The sequence below is a fragment of the Marmota marmota genome, unplaced genomic scaffold (genome assembly GCF_001458135.2).
Source record: "Marmota marmota marmota unplaced genomic scaffold, marMar, whole genome shotgun sequence".
Lineage (NCBI taxonomy): Eukaryota > Metazoa > Chordata > Mammalia > Rodentia > Sciuridae > Marmota > Marmota marmota.
The window spans coordinates 22,441,675-22,468,662 of record NW_026000153.1 but is presented as its reverse complement, the minus strand read 5'-3'; the positions used below and the strand labels follow the sequence as shown (position 1 = coordinate 22,468,662).

Sequence of the window (26,988 nt, the reverse complement as noted above, 5' to 3'; positions counted from 1 at the left end):
TTTTTTTCAAAGAGTAGAGTTGTTTCTGAGGCTGAATCCTGAGGGGATGTTCTTAGGCCCCTGCAGGGTGCTAAGCCATAGCTAGCACCACCACAGTAGAGAAGTGAGGCCCAGCTGTCTCTGTAATGAGGTCAGTGATGCCAAGGTCACTGGGCAAAATACAGATCACTAAGAACAACGTTCCTGAGCGATCTGTTTCACACCCAACTCTTAGAACAAGGGGAGGAAAAGCTTACGATGACCTTGACCTACAGAAGGATAAACTCAGGTTTCGTGGTGCTCATGACTGTCCTGGTCCCCTGGTGCGCATGACTGTCCTGGTCCCTTGTTGTCTGCCCACTTGGGTCTCATGTCACATCTCGCTCTGGGCAAGGAGCTGATCTCATGCCTCAGTTTCCTCATGGTGTCATAGTGATGTTTATGAGAAGTCACACCAGGAAGGCCTAGGTGACTCTGACCTGGCCCTGGGGGTCAGGAGCCAGGGATGTGGGGGGGTATCATTCTGTGGGAGCACTCGAGGCTCACCTGGATGTCACACTGTATCATGCGATGTCAGGTGGTGTCACATAGGGTTACCAGGTGCTGCACAGGGTCGTATGTTGCTCATCTCCACGCCTTACCTGGGAAAGGTCTGGCTGGCCTTGGGTTCCTCACTATGGACATGAGGCCCAGAGACCTTGGGTCCCTCAGACAATATGATGTAGACAGCTGGATTTGCAAGGAGGGTCTGGGTCTGTTTTCTGATGTTGCTCTTATTTTGACCACTGTTGAGAAAAAGCAGCATGGTGTTGTTCCTGGGACTGCTGTAAGCACACCTGCAGGTTGAGGTGGGGGAGCTTGTGTGGTACATACTAGGGCTGGGGGTGGCTGTGTGTGTGCTTCCTCCTTCCAGCATCTTCCATTATGAAAATTGTCAAGCATTCTTTATTTTAGTGTTCATGTTGCTATCATAGAATCCTTGAGTCTGGGTAATTTAAAAAGAAAAGGGGTTTGTTCTGACTCACAGTTCTGGAGGCTAGGAAGTCCAAGATCGAGTGGTGGAAAGTGGAAGGCAAGTGGATGTGTGCAGAGGAGACAAAACACTAGAGGAGCTCACCTCAAAACAGCACATCCCCACTGTAACTGATCTAGCCAGGAAGGGAAGGCATTGATCCTTCTTGATGACTTAATTGTCTGACTGGCCCCACCTCCCAACTCTGCCACAGGCCCCAGTGGAGATGCAGGGGTGACAGTGAAATCCACCATGCAGGAGTTTGCCACCTGGGCTTAGTGTCCCTCTCTCCCTCCCGCCTTCCATTCTACTTGCGTCTTTCCTTCTTTCCTTCCTCCCCTCCCAGCCCCCACCCCAGACTCTTCTTCCTGTGATAACTTCAGTCTCACCAGCCTGTCTCACCTTCCTGCTTAGGCATATGCACTTTCTGGCCTTCAGGCACCTGAACAGAGACGGTGATTCTTTAGTGTCATTACCCACTTGCTGTGTTGTGGATCACAAGTGTAGACTGGACTTGATTGGTCACAATCAGGATCTTGACAAGGCTTACAAGGCACCTCAAGTCCCTGAGGGCCTTCTGTTCTGCAGCAGCTCTGCCCTTGACCCCGCCCAGGCAGCCAATACAGGGAGGGCCTGGGATGGGCTGAGGCGGGGGTGGGGCAGCAGGAGTAGCCCAGGCCAGGATGGTGCAAGGACCCTGAGGACAGCCCCTTGAAACCTGGGTCTGTGGGACCCCTTGACTTTGATGGGGACCTTGGGGCAGAGAGGGCTGGGGATGGGGGTGGCTGGCCTCTTCTCCCTGACCCTGCCTTTCCCTGTACTCCCAGCCCTGGGACGGGTGAGGGTACTGTGCAGCAGCCAGGTACTGCTCAGCACTGGAAGGTCCTTGGAGTACATCAAGGTAGATGCTCCCAAGACAAACAATGCCATAAAGTCCCTTGTCTCCCATGCCATGATTAAAAAAAACCCAAACGTGTGTCTCAGTGTCAGTCTATCTGTTAAGTCTATCTGTTAAGTCTAACATGGGACTTGATGACAAATGTGGAAAGTCCAGGGCATGGAAGTTTCCAGAATCCTTTCTCCTCCCAAGGCTTTCTCTTGGACTCCTCCTGGGGAGATTTGCTGTAGGTTTGTTTTCTCATGCACAGGATGTGAAAGGGAAGTCATGCAAGGTCATGGAAGTCATGTAAACCTCTTTCCTGCTCACTGTCTTGGATGGTACCTCAAGTCTCAAGGGCTTGTTTTGGTGCCTAGACCTGGGCTCTCCTGCAGGTGTGTACAGGGGAACAGTCCAGAGGGTGGCCATGTGGGTAGGGTGGACACTGGGGAGGAAGAGCTGGGCTTACCCAAGAGGGAGGAGGCGATGGGTGCCAAGGAGAAGATGGTGGGGGCGGACATCTGTGGGCACTTCTGTGTTGATTCTTCCTGTCCTCACCCCAGGTCTAAGGAGGCTGTCATTTTTGTCCTAGTTTTGTTAGTGAGAAACTAAGAACCAGTTGGAATGTGCAAATAGATGATGGAGAGGTAGGCCTCAACCCCAGTCTTTAGAATGAAAACCCCGTGCCCTTCCTTGTCCTCTACTTCTGCTTTGATGCATGGTCGGGGGGTGCTGGGTCGGCCCCTTTGAAGTCAGACTGATGGACAGACAGGAGGAAGTGGGGGCGCCCACGCCCACCAGGACCAGGGAGTGTCAGACTGGGTGCCTCACCTCTTGCCGGTGGGTAAGAAAAGTAAAGAAAACAATGCCGCAGAGGAAGCCTTCCTGGCAGGGATTACCTGGGAGGTGGCGCAGCCGCTTTGATCCTCCTGGGGACTGGGCTTGCTGCAGCCTGCTCCTATCAGTACAGCAAATTCCCTGTTTCCTTTTATGTTGGGAACCCACACGGGGCTCTGATACTGGATGCAGTTTCCTCCTCCTCATCCGCAGGAAGCAGGGTCGCAGTATGCAGGGCCATTATGCCCACCAGCCAGTGGGGACAGCAGAGGGTCTCAGTGATAGTGGTCCAGAGGCTCTGGCTGGATGGAGATGGGTGGGTGGGGGGATGTCTCAGGACCTGCTCATCTCTCTGCCCACTTCCCTCTCTGACTGCCCCCAGTAGAGCATCCTTCCAATTCGTAGACTTCTGCAGAACATTCTCTTGAAGCGCGCATGTGATCCCTTCCTTAGTGCACGCATGCTTCATGGCACTTGGGGTGGAATAGTTCTTGTTGAAGTGTTTGTTCCAGGAATTGGGCAGCATTTCTACCTCCTCTAGTGGCCACTCCAGTCCTGTTAATAATTAAAGATTCCTCACCTTTCCAAACGCCCCGGAGCAAGTCTAATTATTAGTAGGTTGAAAAATCAATCAGCACTTAAAAAAAAAATGAACTAGAAAAATCCTCCCATTCAGTCAATTTCTAACAAATGTTTTCTGTAAAGCCTTCACTTATTGGCATATGTATGTGCTTTACTGGATCACTAGGTAAAGTGTGTGTGTGTGTGTATGTTTTTGTATATATGTGTGTGTGTATGTATATATATATACATACACACACACACAGTGTGGAAGACATTGCAGAAATGGAGAGTCATTTTTATCAGACACTATGAACATCCTTTTCTTGTGTTTGATAGATTAAAATATAGAGCACCTTGGATAGAGAGGGTTGAAGTGTATAGTTAAACAGTGAGTGTTTGGGTGAAGAGGTTCTTTCATGAGCGGGGCCCAGGCAAAAGAGAAAGGTGAGGTGGAGATGACCTCTCAGTCCCAAGGATCCAGCTCCCAGTATGGCTATGCATGTCCTCTGTCACTCTATGCCAGTAATAAAGAAGGTGAAGTGAATCCATCCCTTAAATGAGGCACTTCTGAACTTTCCCAAACATGCTGTTTGTCTCCAGGGTCATGCTGACTGTGCTCATTTGCAGGATGTGACCAAGGTGGGCCTGAGTCTCTGGCATGTTCTGGGGTCAGGGCTGTATCACTGGCCAACAGAGATAGGAACTGGGCCCTCATTGTGGCCTCTGTTGCTACCCACAGCTTGCTCTGCTCCTGGTTATCCTCTGTGGAGGCATCACACTGCTTGACAGGAGGATTGAGGGTAGGTAACAGGTCTCAGCTGGGACCTTCTCTTTGCCAAATGGGGACAGATCCCTGCACTGTGAAATGCCAAGCAACATCCTGCCTAGGAAGCCAAGCCACTGCACCAAATCAGCTGTGGAGTTTTGCCATTTGGGTCTAAAGGCCGTGGTTTCACCGTAGGCCTGGCAGGAAGTAGGGGAGTCTCCTCTGCAGCCCTTGGAAACCTCATCCTCCCACCCCTGGCCGGGCCTGGAAGTGGCTTGGGAATGGTATGCTGTGGTATGTCCCTGGCCTCGGGAGGCTCTGCCCATCCAACCACGGAGCAGATTGGAGATGCTCCACTGCCCCCAGCAGCTTCGTGGTCGCAAGGCACTGTTAATGGGTTCTTGGGTCTCTCAAATCTTGGGATGGGGGCACTAAAATCAATCTGGGGATCTCCTTGGAACAGCCAACTTTTATTTTATTAAGTAAAGAGGATTTTTTTAAAAATTGCATTTTGGACTGGAGTCATGGCTCAGTGGTAGAGTGCTTGCCTGGCATGTGTAAGGCCCTGGGTTCGATCCTCAGCACCACATCTAAATAAATAAATAAATAAATAAATAAATAAATAAATAAATAAAAGATTCATTTAAAAAAATTGCATTTTGATGTAAAAGTGTCCCTAGGATAGCCTTCAGGTGGCATTATTTTTCACTAGAATCTCTTTCTGCCCAACTGACTGTGGGGTTATAAGAGTGTCCCAGGATTCAAGGAGAATCTGAACAGGCGACCTACACCTGGAACTATACCTACTGGCCTTTACCGTATGTGTGTGTGTGTGTGTGTGTGCATGCATGTTATACAGGTGCACACATAGATATGTACATTCTAAGTGTGCATCTGTATATATGTGTGTATACACATGAACCTGTGTATATATGCATCTTGTTGATTTCTGAAACGGATACAGAATTTTTTGTTATTATTATTATTTTTTTCATGTTTTCAGGCAAATTGTTCCTCACCTTCACTCATGCGCTGAACTCTAGCCGGCTTCCTGTCTTGGCAAGATTGCTATTAACGCATCCTTAAACATTCCTTTTATTTGTCAAATCCCTGTTATTTTGTTAGAGTCTATCTCACAGCCAAAATAGCCTCAGGAGAAAAATAAGAAAGAAGAAATGAATTAGGTATGTCAGAAGAATGTGACAGGTTGGGGGAATATGCAGGTAAATATGCGTGGGTAACAATGCCACCCCTTCTCAATGCCTGTTCAAATGTTTCCTTTTTCCTTATAAAAACAGGCTGACACGTGAGTGCGTGTTTGTAGGAGGCAGGGGGCCTGCTCCCAGTCCCCAGAGAGGCTGCTTCCCTGTCCTTGGAGGCCCTAATTCTTTATTCACAAAGACACACTGTTGAATTTCTTTGCTCCATTGTGGACATATCATTCTGTATTTTTTTTCCCTCCTGCTAACATGCCTTAGCAGAAATTGTCCCTTGTTATTTTATGGTCTCTGCAAACGTGAGGATTAATGGTTATATCGTAGTTTGTTCCTTGCTGTATGTAATGAGTGCGTGTGTGCATGCATGTGTGTAGTTCTATCTCGATCTACCATCTTCATCTTTCAATTACTGGGTGTTTTTTACCTTCGGCCTTTTTACTGTGTGGGCATCCGCCTGTCTGTGGATGCGTCTTTGGTTCAGAGTTTCAGGTGTGGAGTGAGCAGAGCCTGTGGCATGTTTTCACTCTGTGTTGTCCAGTGACTTTTCATTCATACATCATCCCTCAACTATTCATGCATGTCCTCTGCTGTTGCTTGGACACTGGCCTGGCCTGAAGCTGCTTTGCCCCAGGTGGCTCTGCTGGAGTTCCAGGACCTTTGCCCTCTGACCTTGCATCTGAGGCAGGCACACCTGGGGCTCCCACCACGTGGTGCTTCCTGTGCACACCCTGCTCCTCCATGGTCTCCCATCTGCATAGGAAACACATTTAGCAAGACAGAATCATCCAGTCCATCGCTGAGCCTTGCCAGACCTCCACTTCTAGATTTTGCCTAGGGTCCAGCCACCACCTGGTCCCAGCCACCACCCACCTTGTCCCTTGCCTGGGCCACCCACACCAGAAGGTTTTTTGTTGCATTTCCCCCATTCCCTCCTGCCTCTAGTTTCTTGGTCCCAGGCAGCAGGAGTGGGGGGGCTTTGATTTTAAATCCCATTGCAGCATCAGGGCACTTCCTTGCTCAACTCTTTCAGAACGTTTCCACCTCTGGCTGAGTCATAGGCTAAATCATCTGTTGGTCACAAGGCTGTTGTGGGCTGCCTGTGGGTCTTGTCCCCCCTCCACGACCTTGGTGTTCTTTATGCTTCTGGTGTCACTTCTCTATCCGCCTAAATAAAATGTGAAATCACCCTTGATAGAGGAGCAGCCCATCTCCCACAGGCTGGGCACGGTTATCTGTCCTTTTGGCTTTGTTTTAGTTTTTGCTGTAGGTGTTTGGCACATCTTGTATACTGTCTATGCATTTATTATCTGTTTCCCCACTAGAACAGAAGCTTCCCAAGGACAGGCACTTGGATTTGTTCAGGTCCATTTTTGGTGTTCAGCAGCAGGATGTGGACGCTGGGCCCCGTGGTGTGCCTGGGGCTTTGGATGATATGACTTGTCTATCTGCTGTGGGGCAGGAACCTCAGAGCCTCCTATGAAAAACAGACACGTGGTCGGGGGTGGGTGGGTAGGAACTCTGAAGAAGCACCACATGATGGGTGGAGATTTTCTGGTGCTTGGAGCTGATCCGGTGAGTGGTTTTCACTCAGGCTCTCAAAGACTGAACCCTTCCTTGTCCCCTTGATGGGTGGGTTCACGCTCCCCAGCTGGCCCAACTCAGTCTCACCACAGCAAAGGTCTTTGGGGTGTGCTGGGACAGGGTAAGACTGAGAATGATGCGGACTTACAGGTTTTCATTTGTCATTTTCTTGCTATACTTTGGGCATTTTCCATGCCACTGAATATGATATGAACCTGAGTATTATTTTTAACGGTTGCATAGTTTTATATTGAGTGACTCCACAGGTCCATGGAGACCCTGCTGTCAATTTGTGTCTGTTGTGGGACGTGGATCTCTATGGTCTGACAGTCCTCTCATTCGTCTGCATGTTTAACTGTGGCAAGGGCTCTGTGGTTCACTCAGCTCTTTGTATCCATCAGACTTACCGTGGCCGTTGCTGGCCATCTAAACATGGTCGGTGTCTCTGTTCCCACCCATTTCTCTCCTTCCTTCAACTATCCATTTGGCAAATAGCCCTGGGGTCCTCATTGTCAGTCCTTAAGCTGGGGCATGGGGATGGATGGGGATGGCAGCGATGGGGGTGGAGTTGAGACTACAGATGTTCTGATCAATATGTGAGGAGTCCTGAGTAGATCAATAAGGGGATCTGCCTGCCAGGGCCCATCAGGAGGGTCATTCATTCATTTATCATCCAATAAATCCTTAGACTTGATTTAGGCATGTTTGAATTAGATGAATGGGGTCCCTCCCCTCTTGGAGGTGACTTTCCCTAATGCAATGACTTCAAGATATCATGTTAGGTTGTGATAAGGACACCAAAGCAAGGCAAGGTCAGGTAAGAGGGGAGGTGAGTACTGGCAGAGGTGGTTGAACTTATATGGCATCCCACAGGTCTTTCTTGAGGAGGTAGCATTTTGTCAGATATATGAAGAAAGAGAGGTGCAAGCGAGGCAAGGATCTAGAAGTGAATTATGTGCATAAGGAGTAGTATGTGTAAATGTCCTGCAGCAACCAATTCAGCAGGTGGGAGAACAGACCAGAGGGAGGTAGGGGCTAGATTAAGTTGGCCTGTGCAATCATGAGAAGAACTGTGGCTTTCTTTTAAAGGCTATAGATTGAAGGTAGGAGGATTTGTGCTGGGATGTTGTCCCTTCCTGAATTCTGTCTTAAGAAGTTCCATCCATGGGCTGGGGATGTGGCTCAAGCGGTAGCGCGCTCTCCTGGCATGCCTGCGGCCCGGGTTCGATCCTCAGCACCACATACAAACAAAGATGTTGTGTCCGCCGAAAACTGAAAAATAAATATTAAAAATTCTCTCTCTCTCTCTCTAAAAAAAAAAAAGAAGTTCCATCCGACTGGCTTGTGGACATGGAGAGACGGTCAGTTTTACTGATGGACCAGGACTGTGGGGGAGGAGATGAGGGAAGTGGTCTTATTTGGAGTTTACTCTATGGGGCTTTTTGATGGACTTTGTCCCATAAGGAGAGAAGAAGCCCCCACGTGTAGCCCTGAGTCTGGAAGGAACTGGTGCTACTCATGCTGCCTAGGGTACAGGGGAGGAGCCCTGAAGCCAAAAGTCAGGAGTTCTCATTTGCAGAGTTGACTTTAATGATGACCCAGGTACAGCCAGGTTAGGTGGGAGCAGGTGATGACTAGGACTCAGGTGTTCAGAGGAGGAGGGTCTAGGGTGGCACGGGAGGCCATCAGCTGATGGACAGGTGACTGAAGGATAACAGCTCAGAGGGACATGCACCTAAAGGAGTGTTCAAAACAAAGCCTGGATCCCCAGAAACTTGGAGGTGCTCAAGGGGACAAGGGCCCTCCCCAAAAGAGACTAGTGGGGCCAGTGAGATAGGACATGGGGTCTTGGAGATCAGGTAAAGAAATTCTATCCAGAGAGGATGTGGTCACAGGCCACTGGAATTGGAATACTGAGAGGGGCAAATGCCCCTTACTGGATCTGACAAACTGGCAAGTTGGTGGCTGATGGGTGTTTCTTTGGCATGGGAGAAATACCTGGTGTCCTGGATTTGGGAGCACATAGGGTAGTGGGGCAGTGGCTCTAGGCAGCTCCTTAAGGATGCCCAGAGGGGAACAGAGCAATGAACCAGGAATGGGGAAGGGGTCCCAGGAGGGTTGGTTTTTAAAGATGGATGCATCACAGCAGGTTGTCTACTGCTGGGAAAGACGATGCAGGAGGCTGCTGACAGGAGAGGAGAGCTGGGGCCACTCGAGGTCACAGCTTGGGCAGTCAGTGTGCACCTTGGACTGGAACCTGATGATGCTGCTAGGTGACCTGCAGGGGTCGTTCTGTTCTTCTGGACTTTGTTTTCTTGGGAGGTTTTAGTTCCCATGTGTTGGTGCTCAGAGTAGTGAACTCACCAATAGGTAAGGACTGTGGAGGGGTGGGCTGTGGAGGCAGTGTAGACTTGGCCATGCTGAGAACTCCTTGTGGGCAGCGACCTTGGCTTGCTGTCCCTCTGACCTTCACCTTCCTGACCTCTCACAGCAGGTGCAGAGCAGCCTGCCAGCTGATGGATACTAGAGTGATCCCCAGTGGCCTTGTGCTCATAACAAAGGACATCCTGGAACGAGGAGCAGCGCTCTGTTCCCATGGTCACAGGTGTCCTTACTTCCTGTTCCTTTCCTCCAACTGCCCAGTCCACCACCAATTTCAGCAGAAGTGGGCCAGCTCATCCTATGTCAGGATACTCAGTGCTCCAAGGATTGCTCTCACTACTACCCCTGGAGGCCCCCAACAGTACCTTTGCTTTTTAAATTCCCAGATCAGCTGAAGAAAGGGAAGTCATCACCAGGTAGCAGTCATCCTGTGTGTCTTGGGATCAAGTCATCACCCTCAGTTCCTCCCTCAATGCACCCGTCCCCCCAATCCCGCATTTGTTCACAAGCCTCTGACCCCTGTTCTGGCTAGGGCTTGTGCATACCTCCTTCCTTTCCCTCTTCCGGAAGGGGCCACACAGCCCCCTTTCCGGTTGCAGGCTTATCTTGTCTCTGCCCCCTCCCTCTCAATAAACTCTGGAATGCATGAATAGAGAGATGATGGGGGTGACCAGTTAATCAGAAATTCAAAGGGCAGCAGATAGCAGGCCCTACATTCCAAAGGCCCAGCCCTGGGCGTGTCCTAGTGACAGTCACCTTAAACCCTGGTGGCTGTCTCTGTAGAGTTAAACACTTGTTCATTCCATAAACCGTGTTTGTCTAGCAACTCATGGGCTAGTGCTGAAGGGCTCATGAAAAGAACAACCCTGGTCCTGGCACACTGGGGACGTGCCCCACACCAGTATCCCTTTCCTTGCCAACCTGGGGGACAGTGATGGCTAGAGATGGGACTTGAACTGCCTTTTTTTTTTTTTCCTTTGTGATGCTGAGGATTGAAGTCAGTGATGCTCTACTACTGATCCCAGTCCTTGTAAAAATTTTTTGAGGTCTCCCATGTTGCCCAGGCTGGCCTCACACTTGAAATCCTCCTGCCTCAGCCTTTCAAGTCTCAGTGATGTCAGGCCTGCACCATCAGGCCTGGCAACTTGAATTGCCTTTTTCTTTGCTTGAGTAACTTTTTAAAAAATTTAATAGAGGATAATTAAGAGGATTGCCAGTTCTGTGCTATAGATAAAATTCAGTGTTATTTTTAAATTATAAGCGCAACATGACACACTTTTCAGGAAGCTGGGAACAGACTCACGGACATCATCCACAGTCCCCTGGCCTCACCATGCAGGGCTGTTTGCGGAAGGCTTTCCAGACTCCACCGAGCAGATGTGCGCAGGGCAAGGCTCTGGGAAGAATGTGATAAAGTGATTTTCCTCTACCGTGTTTTCAGTCCTGGGAACTCAATCTAGTTGTGGATAGTAGAGACTCGTGGGAGGTGGCCGTGTGTGCCAGGGATGCACATGATGTGAATTCTACCTCGGACAGGTGCCAGGGAGGACGCTTCAAATCTGCACCTCAGCTCCTTTGGCCACAGAAGTGGCAGCGAAATGCCCTGCTTGTGGGTCAGTTCTGGGGTTCTCTGTGCCATGGATGTGAATATGCCACTTAACTACATTAGAGGCCCAATGACGTGGGTGGAGGGACCAGCATTGACCTCCTCACCTGGTCATTATCGTGACCACTGGTATTCTTGCTGTCTGTGCCTCATGTAGCCTCTGGATGTGGCCAGGGCAGTGTGCCAGGTAGTCAGTGGCAGCCCGACTTGCCTTGAGAAGCCTCGGGAGCAAGGTACCCAACTGCCCCTCTGCATGCTGCCTCCTGTTTCATTCTGACAGTGCCCCTAGGTGGGGTCATCCCTTGAGGCTCAGGGAGGATGCATCCTGCCTGTTCTGTCTATTGGCCAGGACAGACACCTTGGGGACTACTCCCCTACTGCTTTGCAAGTGTGGATAGAGATTTTGATTTTTCTTTTTTTCTGAATTAGAGTGTGCCATGTTTTATATGGAGACAAGGTTTTCAGGTATTAGAAATGTCTTGGGGGTAGAGTTGGGTAAAGTAGGGATTGCTTTAAGGCAAGAACATCATGCTCAGGGACCAATGCAACCCCTTGAAGTGGTAGCACAAGGTTGCCTTTTATTGAAGTTCAGCCTGTGGCTCTCTTGAACACCAGCTTTGATGGGACAGGGCCAGCGTGGAGCTTTGCCAACAGCATTTGCAGCTTGCCTCTGTGCAGGAAGAGCGAGTCTGGAAGGTGGCCCTGTACCAGTGGTAGTAACCCCAAAGGCTCTGCTCACTTTGTGGCTTCTCCAGATCTGTGCCTGATATCCCAGCCCTGTCTGCCTCAGTCCATCCTGGAAATTCATCCTCCAATTCACAGTGGTCGTAAAAACAACAAAAACCATTTGCTTTAAAAAATAAAAAAGAAAACTCCACTAATTAGCTAGAACTTGTTACTGTTGATGAAAACAGCCCAATTTGGTTAGAAAGCAGACACTGGTTTCCTCCCACACAACCCCCCATAATTCTCTTCACTGTCCCCTTTCTGTAAGGGGAATGAAGGAAGGTTAGTGGGAATTGTACCAGAGCCCCCTCCATGCCACATCTAGCCTAAGCCAAGAGTCGTTAGGATTTTATCATCCCCATTAACAGGGAAAGAAACTGGCCCAGAGAGATTAGTGATAAACCTGCAGACACACAGCGAACAGAACAGCAAGTGCCTCTATGGAGGCACTCTTGCTTTTGCAGTCTGTCTGTCCCACCTCCCTCTGGGCCACCCAGGGATGCCCCAGGCTATGTTTCCCTGTCCCCCAGTCCCTTTACTTTAGCTGCAGATGAGAGACCCATGGGGAGATTTTGAAGGACTGCCAAGCTTGTGGTTTGGGCATTAGGGGTGGAGTTGGTGCAACGTCAGGATGTTTCTTACCAGCCTTTCCAGGAGTTTTGAGGGGCAGTGTGGGTGAGTACTGCCTAGCCTGACCCTCGGCTGGGACCTCCCAGTGCTGTCTTACCAGCAGAAGAGCTTGCGTGAGGTTCCAGATGTGGCCCAGCTGTCATCACTTGCTGGCCTTTGCAGGTGAATATTTTGGGCATTTTTTGTCTGGAGGAGAATTGGGGAGGTAGGAAAGGACTGGGGCTAATTACAGGGCTTACTGAGGATGCCAGTAATGGACTGTGTGACTCTGTCAAGGGACCTGTTTCCAGCTGGGCCAGCATCACTGTGGTACTGACTGTGGTATCAGTGGTCAGACTGGTTCCTCCTGTGCTTAGCCTCTTGCATGAGGAAATAGTACAGGCTTCCCTTCTTCTTCTTTTCCCCCCTTCCTTCCTTCCTTCCTTCCTTCCTTCCTTCCTTCCTTCTTCCTCCTCCCCCCTCTCCTCCTTCTTTGTACTGGGGATTGAACTCAGGGATACTCAACCACTGACCCACATCCCCATCCCTATTTTTTTTTTCTTTTTGTATTTTATTTAGTGACAGGATCTCACTGAGTTGCTTAGTGTCTCGCTGTTGCTGAAGCTGGCTTTGAACCCTCGATCCTCCTGTCTCAGCCTCCCAAGCCTCTGGGATTACACAGTCATGGGCCACTGTGCCCAGCTTCTTCTTCTTCTTCTTCTTCTTTTTTTTTTTTTTTGAGTTTTCATTCTAATTTAAAAAAATGAATTCATATAATAATCATACATGTTTATGGAGCCCAAGATAATTGTGTGTGTGTGTGTGTTACTGAGGATTGGACCGAGGGCATTGTGAGTGCTAGGCAAACACAATACCGCTGAGCTATACCCCAGGTCCAACATGATATTTTGATTTTCCACGTATGCATTGTGTAAGGATCCAATCAAGGTATTCATCACCTTAAATATTTGTCATTCCTTTGTGGTCAGAAACATTCAAAAACCTCTCTTCTACCTATTTTGAAATATGCAATGCATTATTCTTGACTATAGTCTGTAGCATGATAGGACACCAGAACTTCTGTTCCTATCTAATTGTAACTTTGTACCTTCCCTATCCCTCCCTACTCCGGGCCATTCCACTCTATATGTCCATGAGATGAACTTTTTTAGATTCCACAAATGAGTGAAATCATGCTATAACTGGCTATTTCACTTAACATAATGACCTCCAGTTCCATCCATGTTGTGGCAAATGACAGGATCTTGTCTGTTTTTATGGCTGAATAGAACTCTATTGACCATATGTACCACATTTCATCCATTCAGCCATTAATGGGCACTTAGGTGGATTCCAATCCTTGGCTAATGGCACAGGATTTTGAGGCTGAGCTGGTTATTAATTTTCCTGGAGCCTTCCACAGTCTCTTGAGTCACCCAGATTTTTATGGGGGAGGAATACAGAGGGTTGCACCACTGCCTAATACTTATAGGCTCCCAGGGATCAACAGCCCACAGCTAGGCTTGAACCATGGTCTAGTTTTTCTATGGTGTTCTAGAAAATGCATACTTAAGCATCTTTGATATAGTATTATTGGAGTATCAGCAGCAAAAAATGTCTGCTTTCTCTGCCTTCTAGAGAAAGTGAATGTCCTCTCACCATTTTCTGCTGAAAGTCTCAGAATAAGCCCGAAGTCACAGATTTTGTGGTTTTGTTTATAAGCTAAATGCAGGTGTGTCATGTTTGAGGTCCACTGATGGCAAAGAAATGCAAGGCCAGGGGTGGGAAAGGACCGTGAAACTCCTGAGCCCAGATCTTTCCTCGTTCCTGGACACGGTCCTGTTCCTCATTTCTGGTTAGGATTAGATCGGGCAGCTCATCCTACATGAGGACACTGATTTTTTGGAGGTTCAGGGATATCCCACTTGGTTCAGCATATCCCTGAGTGGTTCCTCAGGGCTCATAGGTGGGGACTTGAGGGCTGTGCGCTCTGGGGTTATTTAATCCTGTCACCTCAGGCAGGTTACTAAGGGCCTTTGAAGCTTCAAATTCCCTTCCCCTTGGTCATTTCAATGTGCAGAGTGAACTTTTCATTTACATTTACCATATTTTGTAATTTGATATTTACAGGGGAGGGGGAGACTATATTTGGGTGGGTGCCTCAGTCTACTTGGGCTGCTGTGACTGGACACCATACCCTGAGTGGTGTATAAACAATGCACGTTTTGTTGGGAAGTCTGAGATTGAAGCCCCTGAAGATTTGGTGTCGGGAGAGCACCAGCTTCCTGGCTTATAGATGTCACCTTCTTGTTGTGTCCCTCTGGGGTGGAAAGCTCCATGGATCTCTCACTGGGCTTCCTTTATAAGGGCACTTATCCCACTTATGAGGCCCCTGCTCATGACCTAATCATCCCTAAAGGTCCCACTTCCTCACACATCACCTTGGGGTTGGGATTTCAACACATGATTTTGGAGGGGACACAGATATTTTGACAATAGCAGTGGAGACCGTTTTGCCTTGAAAAGAGGTGCTCTGTGCACTTGTGGGGTGGAGATAGGAAGAGGAGTGTGAGTGGATTTGCTTTCTTTTAGGCTTTGGGTTTCAGGTTGTGACCTTCGTGTCCCCTTGGACAGGAGCTGAAGTTGCAGAAGCTCTGAAACGCCTGCCTCCCTTGCTCATCTCACTGGCCGAGCACCCGGACTCCCACCCAAGGCGGGGACAGAGAAGCCAAGATGCCTCTGTCTCTACCAGTCCCTCCTCGTCCTCTTCCTTTGACAAGAGGGAAGGTGCTCTATCTATGGGGCTGGTCAGGGAGGAGGAACACAGCTGGCCTGGTGACAGAGTGAAGGGACACTTGATGTTCTTTCTGCATGTTTTTAACGAAGCAGTTGCTGCCGTGATTAGGGAAGCCGAGGGTGGCGGGGGAGGGGGGAGAAGCACATAATGTAGGTGGATTTTGTAGGGAAAGCGGTTTTTCTTCACTTCTCAAAGTCAGGGGGAAGGAAATACACCAAGGGCAAGGACAGAGGGGAAGCGGAGAACAAACGCCTTTCCTCCTCCAGGGCTGGCAAGAACACCATGCTGAGGATGTCAGCGGTCACCATCTGTTCCTTAAAAGAATCCCCAAGATGTGACTGTCACAGAATGCCAGTTGGCATGAGCCCATCACCCTTGGGGACATCCTGAACTTTGTAGCCAGTGAAGACATTTTGGTGAAATTGGTGAAAGAGGTGGCCTTGCTTGAGGCCAGTGGGCACTTTGATTCATCACAGACCCAGTGAACCCCTGTGGTGATTTTTACGAGAAATGGAATTGTGTAAGGGACAAAGCCATGTTTGTGTTTTTGTGTGTATGTGGGGGGGACTTGAGCAGCTGTCCTGCAACCGCCCTGAATGGATAACTCCTGCTTTCAGTCCACCCCTCAGGGTCAGTCACATCACACAGAACATCTTTACTCCTTAATACTGCTGGACTCATCGTCCCTAGGATGTCCCTGGGTGATGGAATGTGCCTGTGATGCCTCTTGGGGATTGCAAAGCAGCTCCCTAGTTGTCCAGTTTTGTGGATCCCCATTAATCCTTGAACTCCTGGGTTCTCATGCCTCCACGTGTCCTCTGCCCCTAAGTGTGCATTGTCTCCCTCTTGGTATTGCCTGTGTAATAGGAGGCAGATGTCTTCTGGACAGGATATATCATTTTAGGTGAATGAAGATACCTCTGCAACACTTTTCAAGGGCTTAGGGAGTCAGGGCATATGGACATGTGGTCACTGTCCGGAAGGTGCACTGCCCTCTGGATGTGGGATGGAGCATCAGCTGGCTGTGCAGGGACTAGGAGAAGGGGGAAGGGCCTGAGAGAAGGGATGTGCTCCCAAGTCTGTGCTTAAACAAGGTCCAGCTGTAAGGCCAGCAGCAGAGATGGTACCTGCATTCTCCACTGCCCAGCAGGCCAGCTCCTTGCCTTTGGAAAAGGAGAGAAGGCCAAGCGGAAAATACTGCAGATGAGAACTGGCCATCATTCATTAATGTCAAAAACTCTTAATACTAAAGACAGTCTCTTTTGATACCAGATGCAAAATACTCTGAAATGTGCTTTAGAGGCAGGTGGAACCTCCCACTTGAGCATCATTCAGCCACCAGGTATTATGTTGATGTGTATGCAGAGGGTCGGGGAAGAGAAGGTCACCTTTGCCTAGAGTGTTTGATGACCCCTAGTGCCTGGCCAGGAGTGAGGGATAGATCCATCCAGGGGAGGTGCTCTCTGAACTCAGGTTGGAGGGACTAAGGATTTGTGCTCGATACCCCTCATGTGGCCTTGGCCAACCTGGACTCATGACCTGGTTCAGGTTATACCTCTCTGCAGGAATACCCTGTGTGGGTATCATTTTTTCACCTTTGAACTGAAAGTAGCATGGATCATGGCTTGTCTCATCCAAGGACATGGCCACTCTGACCCCTTGACTTACTCTTTCCTCCTTTTATACAGTGCTGTGAGGTTACGTAGATACTGTCTCCAAAGAGACAGATGTCAGTGTATGATTTCTCTCTGTTCTTGATGCCCGAGTATCCTACCCCAAGATAGTGGAAGCTGGCTTTCACTTGCCTTTGGGAACCATGCACAGCCTTCCCCTAATCCTCTCTGAGCCCATCTCTTGCTGTTCTCCTTTTCCGTCCCCCTATCAGGTGGGGAGGTAGGTACTCTGACACCATATAGGAGGTCCCTCATATAGACTTTCTTTGTGTTCCTGTTTATTTATTTTTATCAGCAGGGACTTAAAGATTGAAGAATTCTTACTGTAATCAGTGCACTGCCATCTAATGTTATCTCAATTTTGATGTTCAAATTGACCCCAGGGGCACTCTACCACTGAGCTACATCCCCAGCCCTTTTTGAGACAGGATCTTACTAAGTCGCACAGGTTGGCCTTGAACTTGCAGCAATCTTTCTGCCTCAGCCTCCTGTGTAGATGGAATTGCAGGCCTGCACTGCTGGGACTGGCTCTCCTTTCTTTTCTATATGTACCTCTTGTCTAGATGAGAAACCACAAATTGCAACAGTATCACCAATTCCTGCAGCCATAACATGGGGTTGATTAGAAGGCTCTCCTCTCTCCTGTTAGACATCCCCTTCTCCAGTGTAAGAAAGGTGGCTCCTGGTTTTCTTCATGTAAGGTTTCTGATTGATCAACCCTTCTGTATGTAACCAATTTCCTGTTATCTCTTCCATCCCATGGGCCCTCAAACTCCTTCAGGTGTCATAACAATTCCAAGCCAGCTGTCTGAGGGCAAGACCCCCGTAGTGGATCACACCTAGTGTTTGTCTCTACCTCTGCCCACACTGTAGACTGTCCTATGAGACTGTCAGGTGGACAACCTGTCCTCCAGGTTGCAAATGTGTTGTTGGTGGCTCACTCTTCCTCCCCTCTCCCTCCTTCACTGGTGCATTATAATTGTATGTAATAGATTCATTGAAGATGCTCCTCTCTTATTACTTCCTGGGGTCCAGTCTGGCTCTGTTTTGGAGTCCCCCTCTGCCCCTTCTACTTCCTGCTGTTCTGCTCACCTCCCTGGACCCTGTTCTTTAGACTGTCTGCCTTAAATGTCCCTAATACTCCCTGTGTGTTAGCCATCCATGTTTCATGAGCTCACCAAATAGGGTGCTTGACCCACCTTGGCCTTGGCTTCCTGGCCCTTTCCTGCCTCTCCATCACAGCTGACTGGTTGAGTTCTTATGGATGTTCCTGTGTTCTCACGTGATCCGAGTCTTACCTGTGGACACTGTTGCCCACCCCCCCCCCCCGGCCCCACCTCAATGCTGTGTACAGATGGGGGATAAGTCAGTCTTCACTCCTTCCCTCCAAACCTGGGCTCATACACTGCTCAGGAAATGATTTTGTGGGTAGATGAGTGAAAATGTGAGGCAATGGATGTCTGGGAGCACCTTCCAGTTTCCAGTGACAACCCAGGGTCATGAGAGGTCCCTCAACCCTTTCTGAGGGAAACTCATATTTGGTGTTAAAGTCTATCTCATCGGGCTGCAGTTCTAGTTCACTGGTAGAGTGCTTGCCTAGCACATGTCAGGCACTGGGTTCTATCCTCAGCACTACATTAAAAAGAAAGTCTTTGTGTCACCAGTTTCTTCTGGGTTTTCACCCTCAGCCTGGTGATGCAACCTCTGGGCCTGATGCCTGGTTAGTTGATGTCTGTCTTAAGCTCTGCAGGCTCCATGCTCTGTGAAAAGAACTTTATTTTGTTGCTGGGGACCAGGTGCAGTCAGAGGCTAAGGTGAGACCTTAGCACCGTGGATTGTGGCAAAGCACCAAGAAAACCAAAGGTTGGCCAGAAATTTGGTGCTCCCTGTTGCCCAGAGAAAGACTGAGGTGAGTCTACAGTTCAGGTTTTGGGTGGGAATCTTGTCAGTCTCTGTAGGAGTTGAGTGCTGCACGCCTACCCGCTGGATGGTTTTTCCTGCATTCCTCCAGTTGGTGCTGCTTCCAGACCATCCCCCCCACTACTTCCCAGGGTGCCAGAAGGGTGTGGCCTGACATGGGAGGTAGGTAACCAACATTTATGGTGGGGAAGTAGAGCAAAGCAAAGGACATTTTCATTCCTGTAGCAGCACTTATTGCTCCTGCGCAGTGTTGTATGTGGAAAATCCCAGACGAAGGTTAGGAATTACAGACTGGAGGCACAAATCAGATGACCACACCAAGGGTTATAGCACCACGTACGAGGTCTGCTCAGGAATGGGGGATGATTAACTAGTCTGGTGGGGGTGGCAGGCAGGCAGGAGGTGACTCTTCAGCTGTGCCCAGAATAGTGGCATTTTTTTCAGCTGGAAAGGAGAATGGAAAAACTGGAATGAGTTCTAGGGCACAGAGCAGAAGAAATCTGGAGTCTAGTAAGACTGTGAGGCTGGTGTGGAGTGTTGGCTTTGGGGACAGGGAGAAGGGGCTGGAAGGCTCCAGCTGGTGAAGGGATGGTGGGGAAGTCCATTTGGGCTTCATTGTTCTGAACTTTGGCCAAGAGACCTTGGCCGTGACTGCTGATTCTTCCTGGGATTGAGCAGTGTTGAGATCAACCAGTTTGTTGTCAACTGTGAGATGTATCACATGCACATAATTTATTACCAGTAATAAAGAGCAAGGATTTTCTGAATGACATACTCTTTTAAATAAGTACAAATAGGCTCAGGCATCCCTAGAATAAAAAGTCTCCTTCATTGTTTGCCTTCCAATAGAGTGGGCATGGGCAGCACAGTGTCTGTCTTACCAAGAGGACCCAGAGAATACAGAGCCTGGTACTCTTGTTCAAGGAGGTTTATCATGTTTGGGGCTGTTTATTGCTAAATTCAGATTCCTTCTGCTTGTTCCCATGGGCACTGTATAGTAAGGGTGGTGGCAGAGTCAGCTGACTCCTGAAAGAAGTGTTTGCACTGCTTATGCCCCCTGATAGGCAGTAGAATTACATTCCTTTAGGGCAGCTAGTAGATACTGCTATGCACGCTGCCTTGGGGTTAGTTGCTGGGAATCCCAAATAAATGCAGTACAGATGTGTTCTCAGGGATCCTTAAATTACCTGGGGGACAGATGTGTATGTAGGAATATGACTGAGAGAACTAAAGTTCTCTGTCAAACAACAACAAATACCCTGCCTTAGCATTTTCCTTCTTTCCTTCCAAAATATGACTGAGAGAACTATAGTTTGAAGAAGCTGTAGAAAAAAAATAGTAATGAATGAATACAGAAAACTGAATGAAGGGATAAATATAGGGAAAGATAAATAATGATCTCATTTGATGGGGTGGGGGGATAAGAATATATGTGCATCTGCCCTGTGATGATTGCATGAGAAACTGAAATCCAGAAAGGTGCATTCTGGGCAAGGAGGTATCTTTGGTTTTGCTTATTTGTAGTTGAAAGTTAAAAAGCAGCCGTTCCATTCCACAGCAGAAACGGAAAGATGGATATTTAGTGCCAGAACCTGAGAGATTGAATTGATGACTGGAATTTGCACATGTGGTAGCCATAAAGGCCCTGCCCAGCCCACCCAGACTGCTCTCCCAATATAAGGCATTTGAACTTGCAGATCTGAGGTTAGTGTTAGATCCCCAGAGGCTGAGCTCTGGGACACAGCAGGTCATTAGAACTGCTTAAGGGCTGGGCCAAGAGCCAAGGCCAGTTGGGCCACATTGCTAGGGCTATACACTAAACTGGCCTGGGGCTCTGATGCAGGGGTCTTTTCTACTGCACTCCACAGATCTCAGGGAGTGGCTTCTGCTTGAGCACATCCATCTTCAAAGCAATCTTTTACATTTGTTATAAGTTAGACTTGCCATAGAACTTCATCTTGTGGAAAGTGAGATCTGCTGCTCTGTGAAAATACACAGGAGGACACAGTCCTGTGGAAGTCCCTCAAGCATTGGAGAGGTGTTGTTTTGTCTGGGGGGGGGGTCTCTTCTCTTGCCTTTTCTAAATGACCCTTGCACTTTCGAGTTTCCTGGCCTGCTTTCCCCCTACCCTAGTCTTTCTACTCTAGGTTTCTAATATCCTTCCCAAATCCCAGACCTAGAATGGGAACACAGGACTTGGGTTAAGCTGTGTTTTGTCCTGATTTTCTAGGAGAGGGATGGCACTAGGATGGCACCTAGGAGCAGTATGACACCCAGGGTGCAAAGCTTGGGCAGTCATTTACTTTTGAGTGTCGTTTGAAATCCCTGCTGGTCATCGTCCTCCTCAAGCAAGGTCGGCCTCCTTGTTTTTCTTAGTTGAAGAAGCAAATTGTTGAGGAGGACCCCAAATATCACCCTGCCTTAGCGTTTTCCTTCTTTCCCTTCCAGGAGTACTGCTTGCCAGGTAGTGTAGATTACCGGTAGATACTGCCCATTACAGATGCAGGGTTTACTGGATAATAGTCAAGATTTTAAAATTCCCAAAGCCTAAGAGCCTGCCGGTTTCTGATTCTTTTAAGCCTCTTGGTCAGCGTGTTTAGAGAGGTTTGAAATCCTAGTAAAGCCAAACCCCGAGCCAAGCGTCGGTAATTCCAGTCAGATGGCGGCTGGCAGGCGCCCCCCTCCCCTCCCTGGAAGGCGTTTCTTCACCCACTTTTCCCGTGTCTGGCCGAGCAGCCTTCGCCTGGGCTCTCAAAGCTGCGGTCTGGGGCGGGGGAGGGAGGGCTAATTCGTGTCAGATGGAGGGACGCCGCGCGGGGCCCAGCGCTCTCTCCTGGCTTTTGTTCCCGGCGTCTGACTTCTGACCGGCAGAAGCGGCCGAGGAGGCGGTGCACGGCACCCACTGGCTGGCGGCCACCCAGAGCCCTTTCGGGTCTCGCGGGGTTGAGCATTTCCTGGGACTCCCGAACGCAGGGTGCCTCGGAGGCATCTTCTTCCCCGGACATCGGCGCTGGCAAGGGTCTTAACCCGGCGGGCTCTCCACGGACCCGTAGGGGCGGCCATGCGGCTGCGCGCCCTGACCGGGCCGCCAGCTAGATTAGCGCGCGAGGTTGGGGTGCGTCGGCGCCGGGGCCAGGTGAGTGTGATGTAGACGTGGGGCCCAGGGTCAGGGCTGCGCAGGGTGCAGCCACCTTTCGGCCGGCACACATGTGGGCCATGAGGCTGTGCACGCGTGCTCGTGTGTGTGTGTGTGTGTGTGTGTGTGTGTGTGTGTGTGTGTGTGTTTTGATGTCTATACTTGTGTCCTTGTCAGTGCGCATTGATCTTGCTGTGCTTGTCTAGCATGGCTTATCCATGCAACCATGCCCGTGGGAAGTTTGCGCTGGACGAGGAGGGAGGGCCAATGGGGATTTGCCTGGTGGGGGGCCACCCTGGTGAGTTCCTATCAGGGTGGGATCCAGTTCGGGCTGCCTCTTGGAAACGTTTCCCTGGATTCTTTTCTCCGGAATGGAACTGGGACACTGGCCTTTGCGCAGACTCGCTGCTCCCCGCCTGTTTTTTGCAAAGGTAAAGGAAGCCTTAAGCTTTGCGCTGATGTGTGGTGTGCACGGGGACGCAGGAGTAATACAAGTTTCCAGGTCTGCGTGGGTACCACCGGTGCTCTGTGTCCATAGAACAGTTTTTGATGGCCTTTGAATTACATGGAGGGGGCCCGGTGGTTCTCCACTAGGTTCTGCAGCCCCTTCTCAAAGTCTAACAATCAGGCTTTTACTACGTTTGTTTTCCTGGAAACTTTGTAAGGTTCTGAGGAGTGAAAAGTTGTCAACGTGCCAGCTAGTTTACTTCATCGTACTTGCGCAGCGTTCCGAGATTTTCAGTTTAGCAGCTAAACGTGGTTGCTCTGAAGTGTGGGAACAATGTGTGTCGTGTGCATGGAGAGGGTCCGTCCTGCCCTAGGTACTGGCCCCCTGTGGGATGAGAAAATTCTCTGAGGTCAGCTCTGCGGATGTGGGGAGTGTTTATGTCTGTTTAATTTCAGAGTAAAGTTGAGCTGGGAATGTGCTTTTGATCCATCTCTACCTCCCTGGACTGCATGAAGGTTTCTCAGGTAGCCAAATGCCCACCTATATCTTCTTTCAATGGTGGGGCTGAAAGGAAAGTATGGCTGGAACTGTGGGGACTGTAACCCTGTGCTATTGCTTGTGTAACTGTTTTTGCCAGGGCAACCTTTAGCTAAAAGAACATAGCAGAGGGGCTGGGGATGTGGCTCAAGCGGTAGTGTGCTCGCCTGGCATGTGTGCCGCCCGGGTTCGATCCTCAGCACCACATACAAAGATGTTGTGTCCGCTGAAAACTAAAAATAAATAAATAAATATTAAAAAAAAAAAAAAGAACATAGCAGAGAGGTCTTTGCATGATTTCGCATTTTGGCAGAGTGGAGCATGCGTGTGGAGCTCCTCCCTGCCCAATTTTGCAGATTTTTCTTTCTCAAAAGAGACTTTACCATCAAGACCAGCACTAATTACCGTGTCCCCCCTCAGGGAGTCCTTGTGGAACCAGCAGCCCTGTTGCTAGTCATCCAAAGTTTGGCTCCTAACAATTAAATGCAATTTAGATTCCTGAACTGAGCCTGCTAACTGCTTCAGCATTGCTGTGGCTTCTCCCCCCTCTGTGGGAGAAGTGAAAGCACAGTATCAGGTGAAGACAAGGGCAGTCTAATCCCGTCTAGTCTCTTTTCACAAGAGAGATGTTATGTACAGATGCGCGTGAGCAGATGTTATTACACTATCTTAAATGAACTCCTCGGGGGATCCAGCAATTGAAATAGTACCACAGTGCCTCTGCTGTTTGCTTCTTTGAGGTTTCTTGCTGTGGACCAGTGGGTGAGAAAGCCGCAGGCAAACAGTGCCTCTTTCTCCCTGCTTGGAATAAAGGTATTTGTAAGGAATAAAAGGTCACAGTATCCCTCCTTGGCCCACAGACTATGGCCAATTCATTTGGCCCACAAATATTAACTAAGGGTCCATGTTTCACTGTCTGCCAGCTGGGCAGACCCTGCAGAGAATAAATGGGAAAGATCCTAGGAAATTGCAATCTACAACAGGAGAGAAGTCATATAAACAAATAACTATAAGACGAGGGAGAGAATGTTATTGCCAACTGGGGCAGTACTAAGAGGGACATGTTTATTATATACTTGAATGCAAGCTCCTGTCTGAAGGTGAAACTGGTCCAAGTACTCTGTCCCTCACCCACTGGCTGTGGGGTCAGGGTCTTGCATCACACCATCCTCCTTTGTAGGATGGTAATGATGGAAGTGCTCTGCTAGTATCGTGAACTTCCTCATCAGAAACACCATTAACCTTTTGCAGGGCACTAGGTACAAGGCACCTGCTATCAAAAACTCAGTAAGACAGTCTCCTTTGAAACAGTCAGACACAAACATAGGAAGGAATACATAACAACAGTGCCTTAAATGGATATAAATTCTTAGAGTACAGTCTATTATATAGAGTGATGGTTCTCTGTCTTGCCTACAGATTTGATTGCCTGGTGAACTTTGAAAAACATTCCAGTGTTCTGGTCCCCCAACCCGGTAACCTGATTTAATTGGTCTGGGGTAAAGCCTAGGGCAAACTGTTTCAAAAACCCTGCCCAAGTTATTCCTGTGCATTGATATGGTGTAACATTTGGTCATTTACAGTAGCTCTGTCAGGAAACAGGAGGGAGAAGTGATTCTTTCTATTTAAAGGAGGTAATGGCTTGCCCAGGACCACTTGTATTGCAGGTGGCAGAGTCAATGTAAAGGCTTCTGCTTGGTTCAGGGCACTTTCCTTTCCTTTTTTTTTTTTGAGTCTTGACTGGATGGACATAAACATAAGGAGAAGCATGATTAAGTGACAAGACTGCTGAGGAAACTGAAGTGGTCAGCAATGACTTGGAGGAGGCTGAGTCTAGAAATGGATACCATAGAAAAGAACGAGTTACTAGACAGCTTGAATTGCAGGGAAAGACAGGGATGATCCCAGGGCATGCTTTGAAGTCAGATGCCACCTTGGAATCCATCTTTTGACAAACCCACTCCTTTGGTGTGGGCTTATGGAGTTCTCTGTGGAGAAGGATTCTGGAGCCATCTGGGGATTGTAACTCTGATTGATTAGTTATGCCTGCCATAGGTGAAGTTCCTAAAGAGTTGTGGTCTGTGTGGTGAGTATGTGCTTTCTCTTTGAGAGAGTAATTGGTTCTCAGGGGAGACTTTGTTCTGTTGAAAAATCAAAATCTAAGGTATTCATTGGGTTTGCTAGTTTTGTAGGACCCCAAGAGCACATTTGAATTGAAATTAAAATTAGCATTTTAAAACTGAAGATAAATTTTGAAAATATATCAAATTGTACACTTAAATGGGTGCATTTTTTTTTTTTTTTGGTGCTAGGGAGTGAGCCCAAGGATGCTTAACCACTGAACCACATCCCCAGCACTTTTTATGTTTTATTTAGAGACAGGGTCTCATTAAATTGCTTAGGGTCTCATTAAATTGCTTAGGGTCTCCTCAAATTTCTGAGGCTGTCTTTGAACCTGTGATCCTCCAGAGCTTCTGGGATTATAGGCCTGTGCCACCATGCCTGGCTCCTGTGCAGTCTTTATAGCTGTTTTGGAAATTCTAAGTGCTTTGCATTTATACATGTATTTTATAGTTTGCCTTTTTTGTTGTTGTTTTTAAAGCTGCTGGGATTTTTGTTGAGATTGTGTGGAATCTATAGATTGTTGGGGGAGAATTGCATCTTAATTATCGAATCTTAACAATCTACAAACATGATATAAAATCTCAAATTATTTAACAGTGTTTTGTAGTTTTTAGTTTATAGGTCTTTCATATCTTTTGTAAGATTATTCCTATATTAAATATTTTTTATACTATCATAAATGTTAATTTTTTTCCAGTACTGGGGATTGAATCCAGGGGTACTCTACCACTGAAATACACCCTCAGCTTGTTTTTATTTTGAGATAGGGCTTCACTGAGTTGCTGAGGATCTCACTAAGTTGCTGAGGCTGACTTTGAACTTGCCATCTCCTGCTTCAGACTCCTAAATTGCTGGGATTATAGGCGGTGCCACTGCCTTGTTTGAAAGTGCCTCTTTATTTGCAAATAAAGTCATGCTGAAGATCAGGATTTTGACTTCTAAATTTTGGGGAGGGCACAGTTCAGTTCAAAACAAGGAGTTGTGAAATTTTGACTGTATTTAGACATTTGTCTATTTCTCTTTGCAGTCCTCTCAGTCTTTCTTTTTTTAATCATTTTTCTGAAGTTTTGTTATTAGGTAGTTACATGTAAAAAGGATTGTTTAATCATTAAAAAATGACTTTGTCTTTGGTATCTTTGAACATTAATATGACCACCCCAAATTTTCTTTGATAAATATTAGAAGTGTATATTTTTTGTTATATTTGTTTTTTTTTAAATTAGTCCTTCACTTATTTAATTTTTTTTTAAATTATCTAGTTCTAGATGAACACCCAGTATCTTTATTTATTTTTATATATTTTTTTCATCTTATTTTTATGTGCTGCTGAGGATCGAACCCAGTGCCTCACACATGTGAGGCAAGAGCTCCAGCTCCAGCCCCAGTACCTCACTTAGTTATAACTGAGATACTTACACTGTTTATACACATATGATTATCAGTATGATGAGGTTTAAATATGTCATCATATATAATATTGCAAGGACATATTTAAGCCTATTAATAATCACATGTGTACACGATACCTGGCTTCCCTCTGGTTGATTTCTTGTTTTCTATTTCTCCTACGTTTTCTTTGTTGTTTTCCTCTTCTTTGGTGGTGGTAGTGGGGGGGCATTTTTAGATGACTTAAATTATCTTAAGATTTCATTTTATTTCCTTTGTTGGCTTCTTATCAGCAATTCACTATTTTGGAGTATGCCTTTGGGTTTATAGTATACCTCTCTAACTTATCATAGTCTGCTTTCAAGTGATATTGTATCACTTCATCCGTGCTATGAGAGTTAAATATCACATTGCATTCTATTTTTATTTAACTTTTGTCAATGTTTTAGTGATCCTTCAATAATAAGAAATAAATCTTACATATTTACCCATGTGCTTACTCTTTCTCGCTCTCTTTGTTCTTTTATGTAAAGTTGTATTTCCATCTATCATTTTCTTTTCGCCAAAGGATTATCTTTAACGTGTCTTATATGTCAGCTAATGATAAATTCTTTCAACTTTTCAGTTTTTGAATATATTAATAAGTTTATTTTATTCTCTTTCATTTTTGGAAGACATTTTTTGCTGGGCACAAAGTTCTAGATTTTCAAGACTTCTTTACTATTTTCCACCATCTTGCTTTTTTTTTTTTTAGTTATGGATTGAATACGAAGGTTATCTTAGTCACTTATGAGTCTATACCCTAGCCTTT

General features: G+C 47.6%; 1 protein-coding gene across 4 annotated transcripts in view; it reads left to right on the top strand.

The window, feature by feature from the left end:
- Positions 1 to 26,988, top strand: part of Tns3 (tensin 3) — a 266,521-nt gene that overhangs the window by 21,919 nt on the left and 217,614 nt on the right. The window contains exon 1 of one of the 4 annotated variants that reach the window (XM_048786577.1): positions 21,545 to 21,682. The exons of 2 other annotated variants lie outside the window; for them this stretch is intronic. Coding sequence is in view for 1 of the 2 variants with exons in the window: in XM_015490302.2 (XP_015345788.1) it covers positions 21,608 to 21,682 (75 nt within the window). In the remaining variant the exon portion in view is untranslated. Of the gene's footprint in view, positions 1 to 21,544; positions 21,683 to 26,988 lie in introns of those variants that run through there. One more of the 4 variants, XM_015490302.2, reaches the window with a different exon arrangement.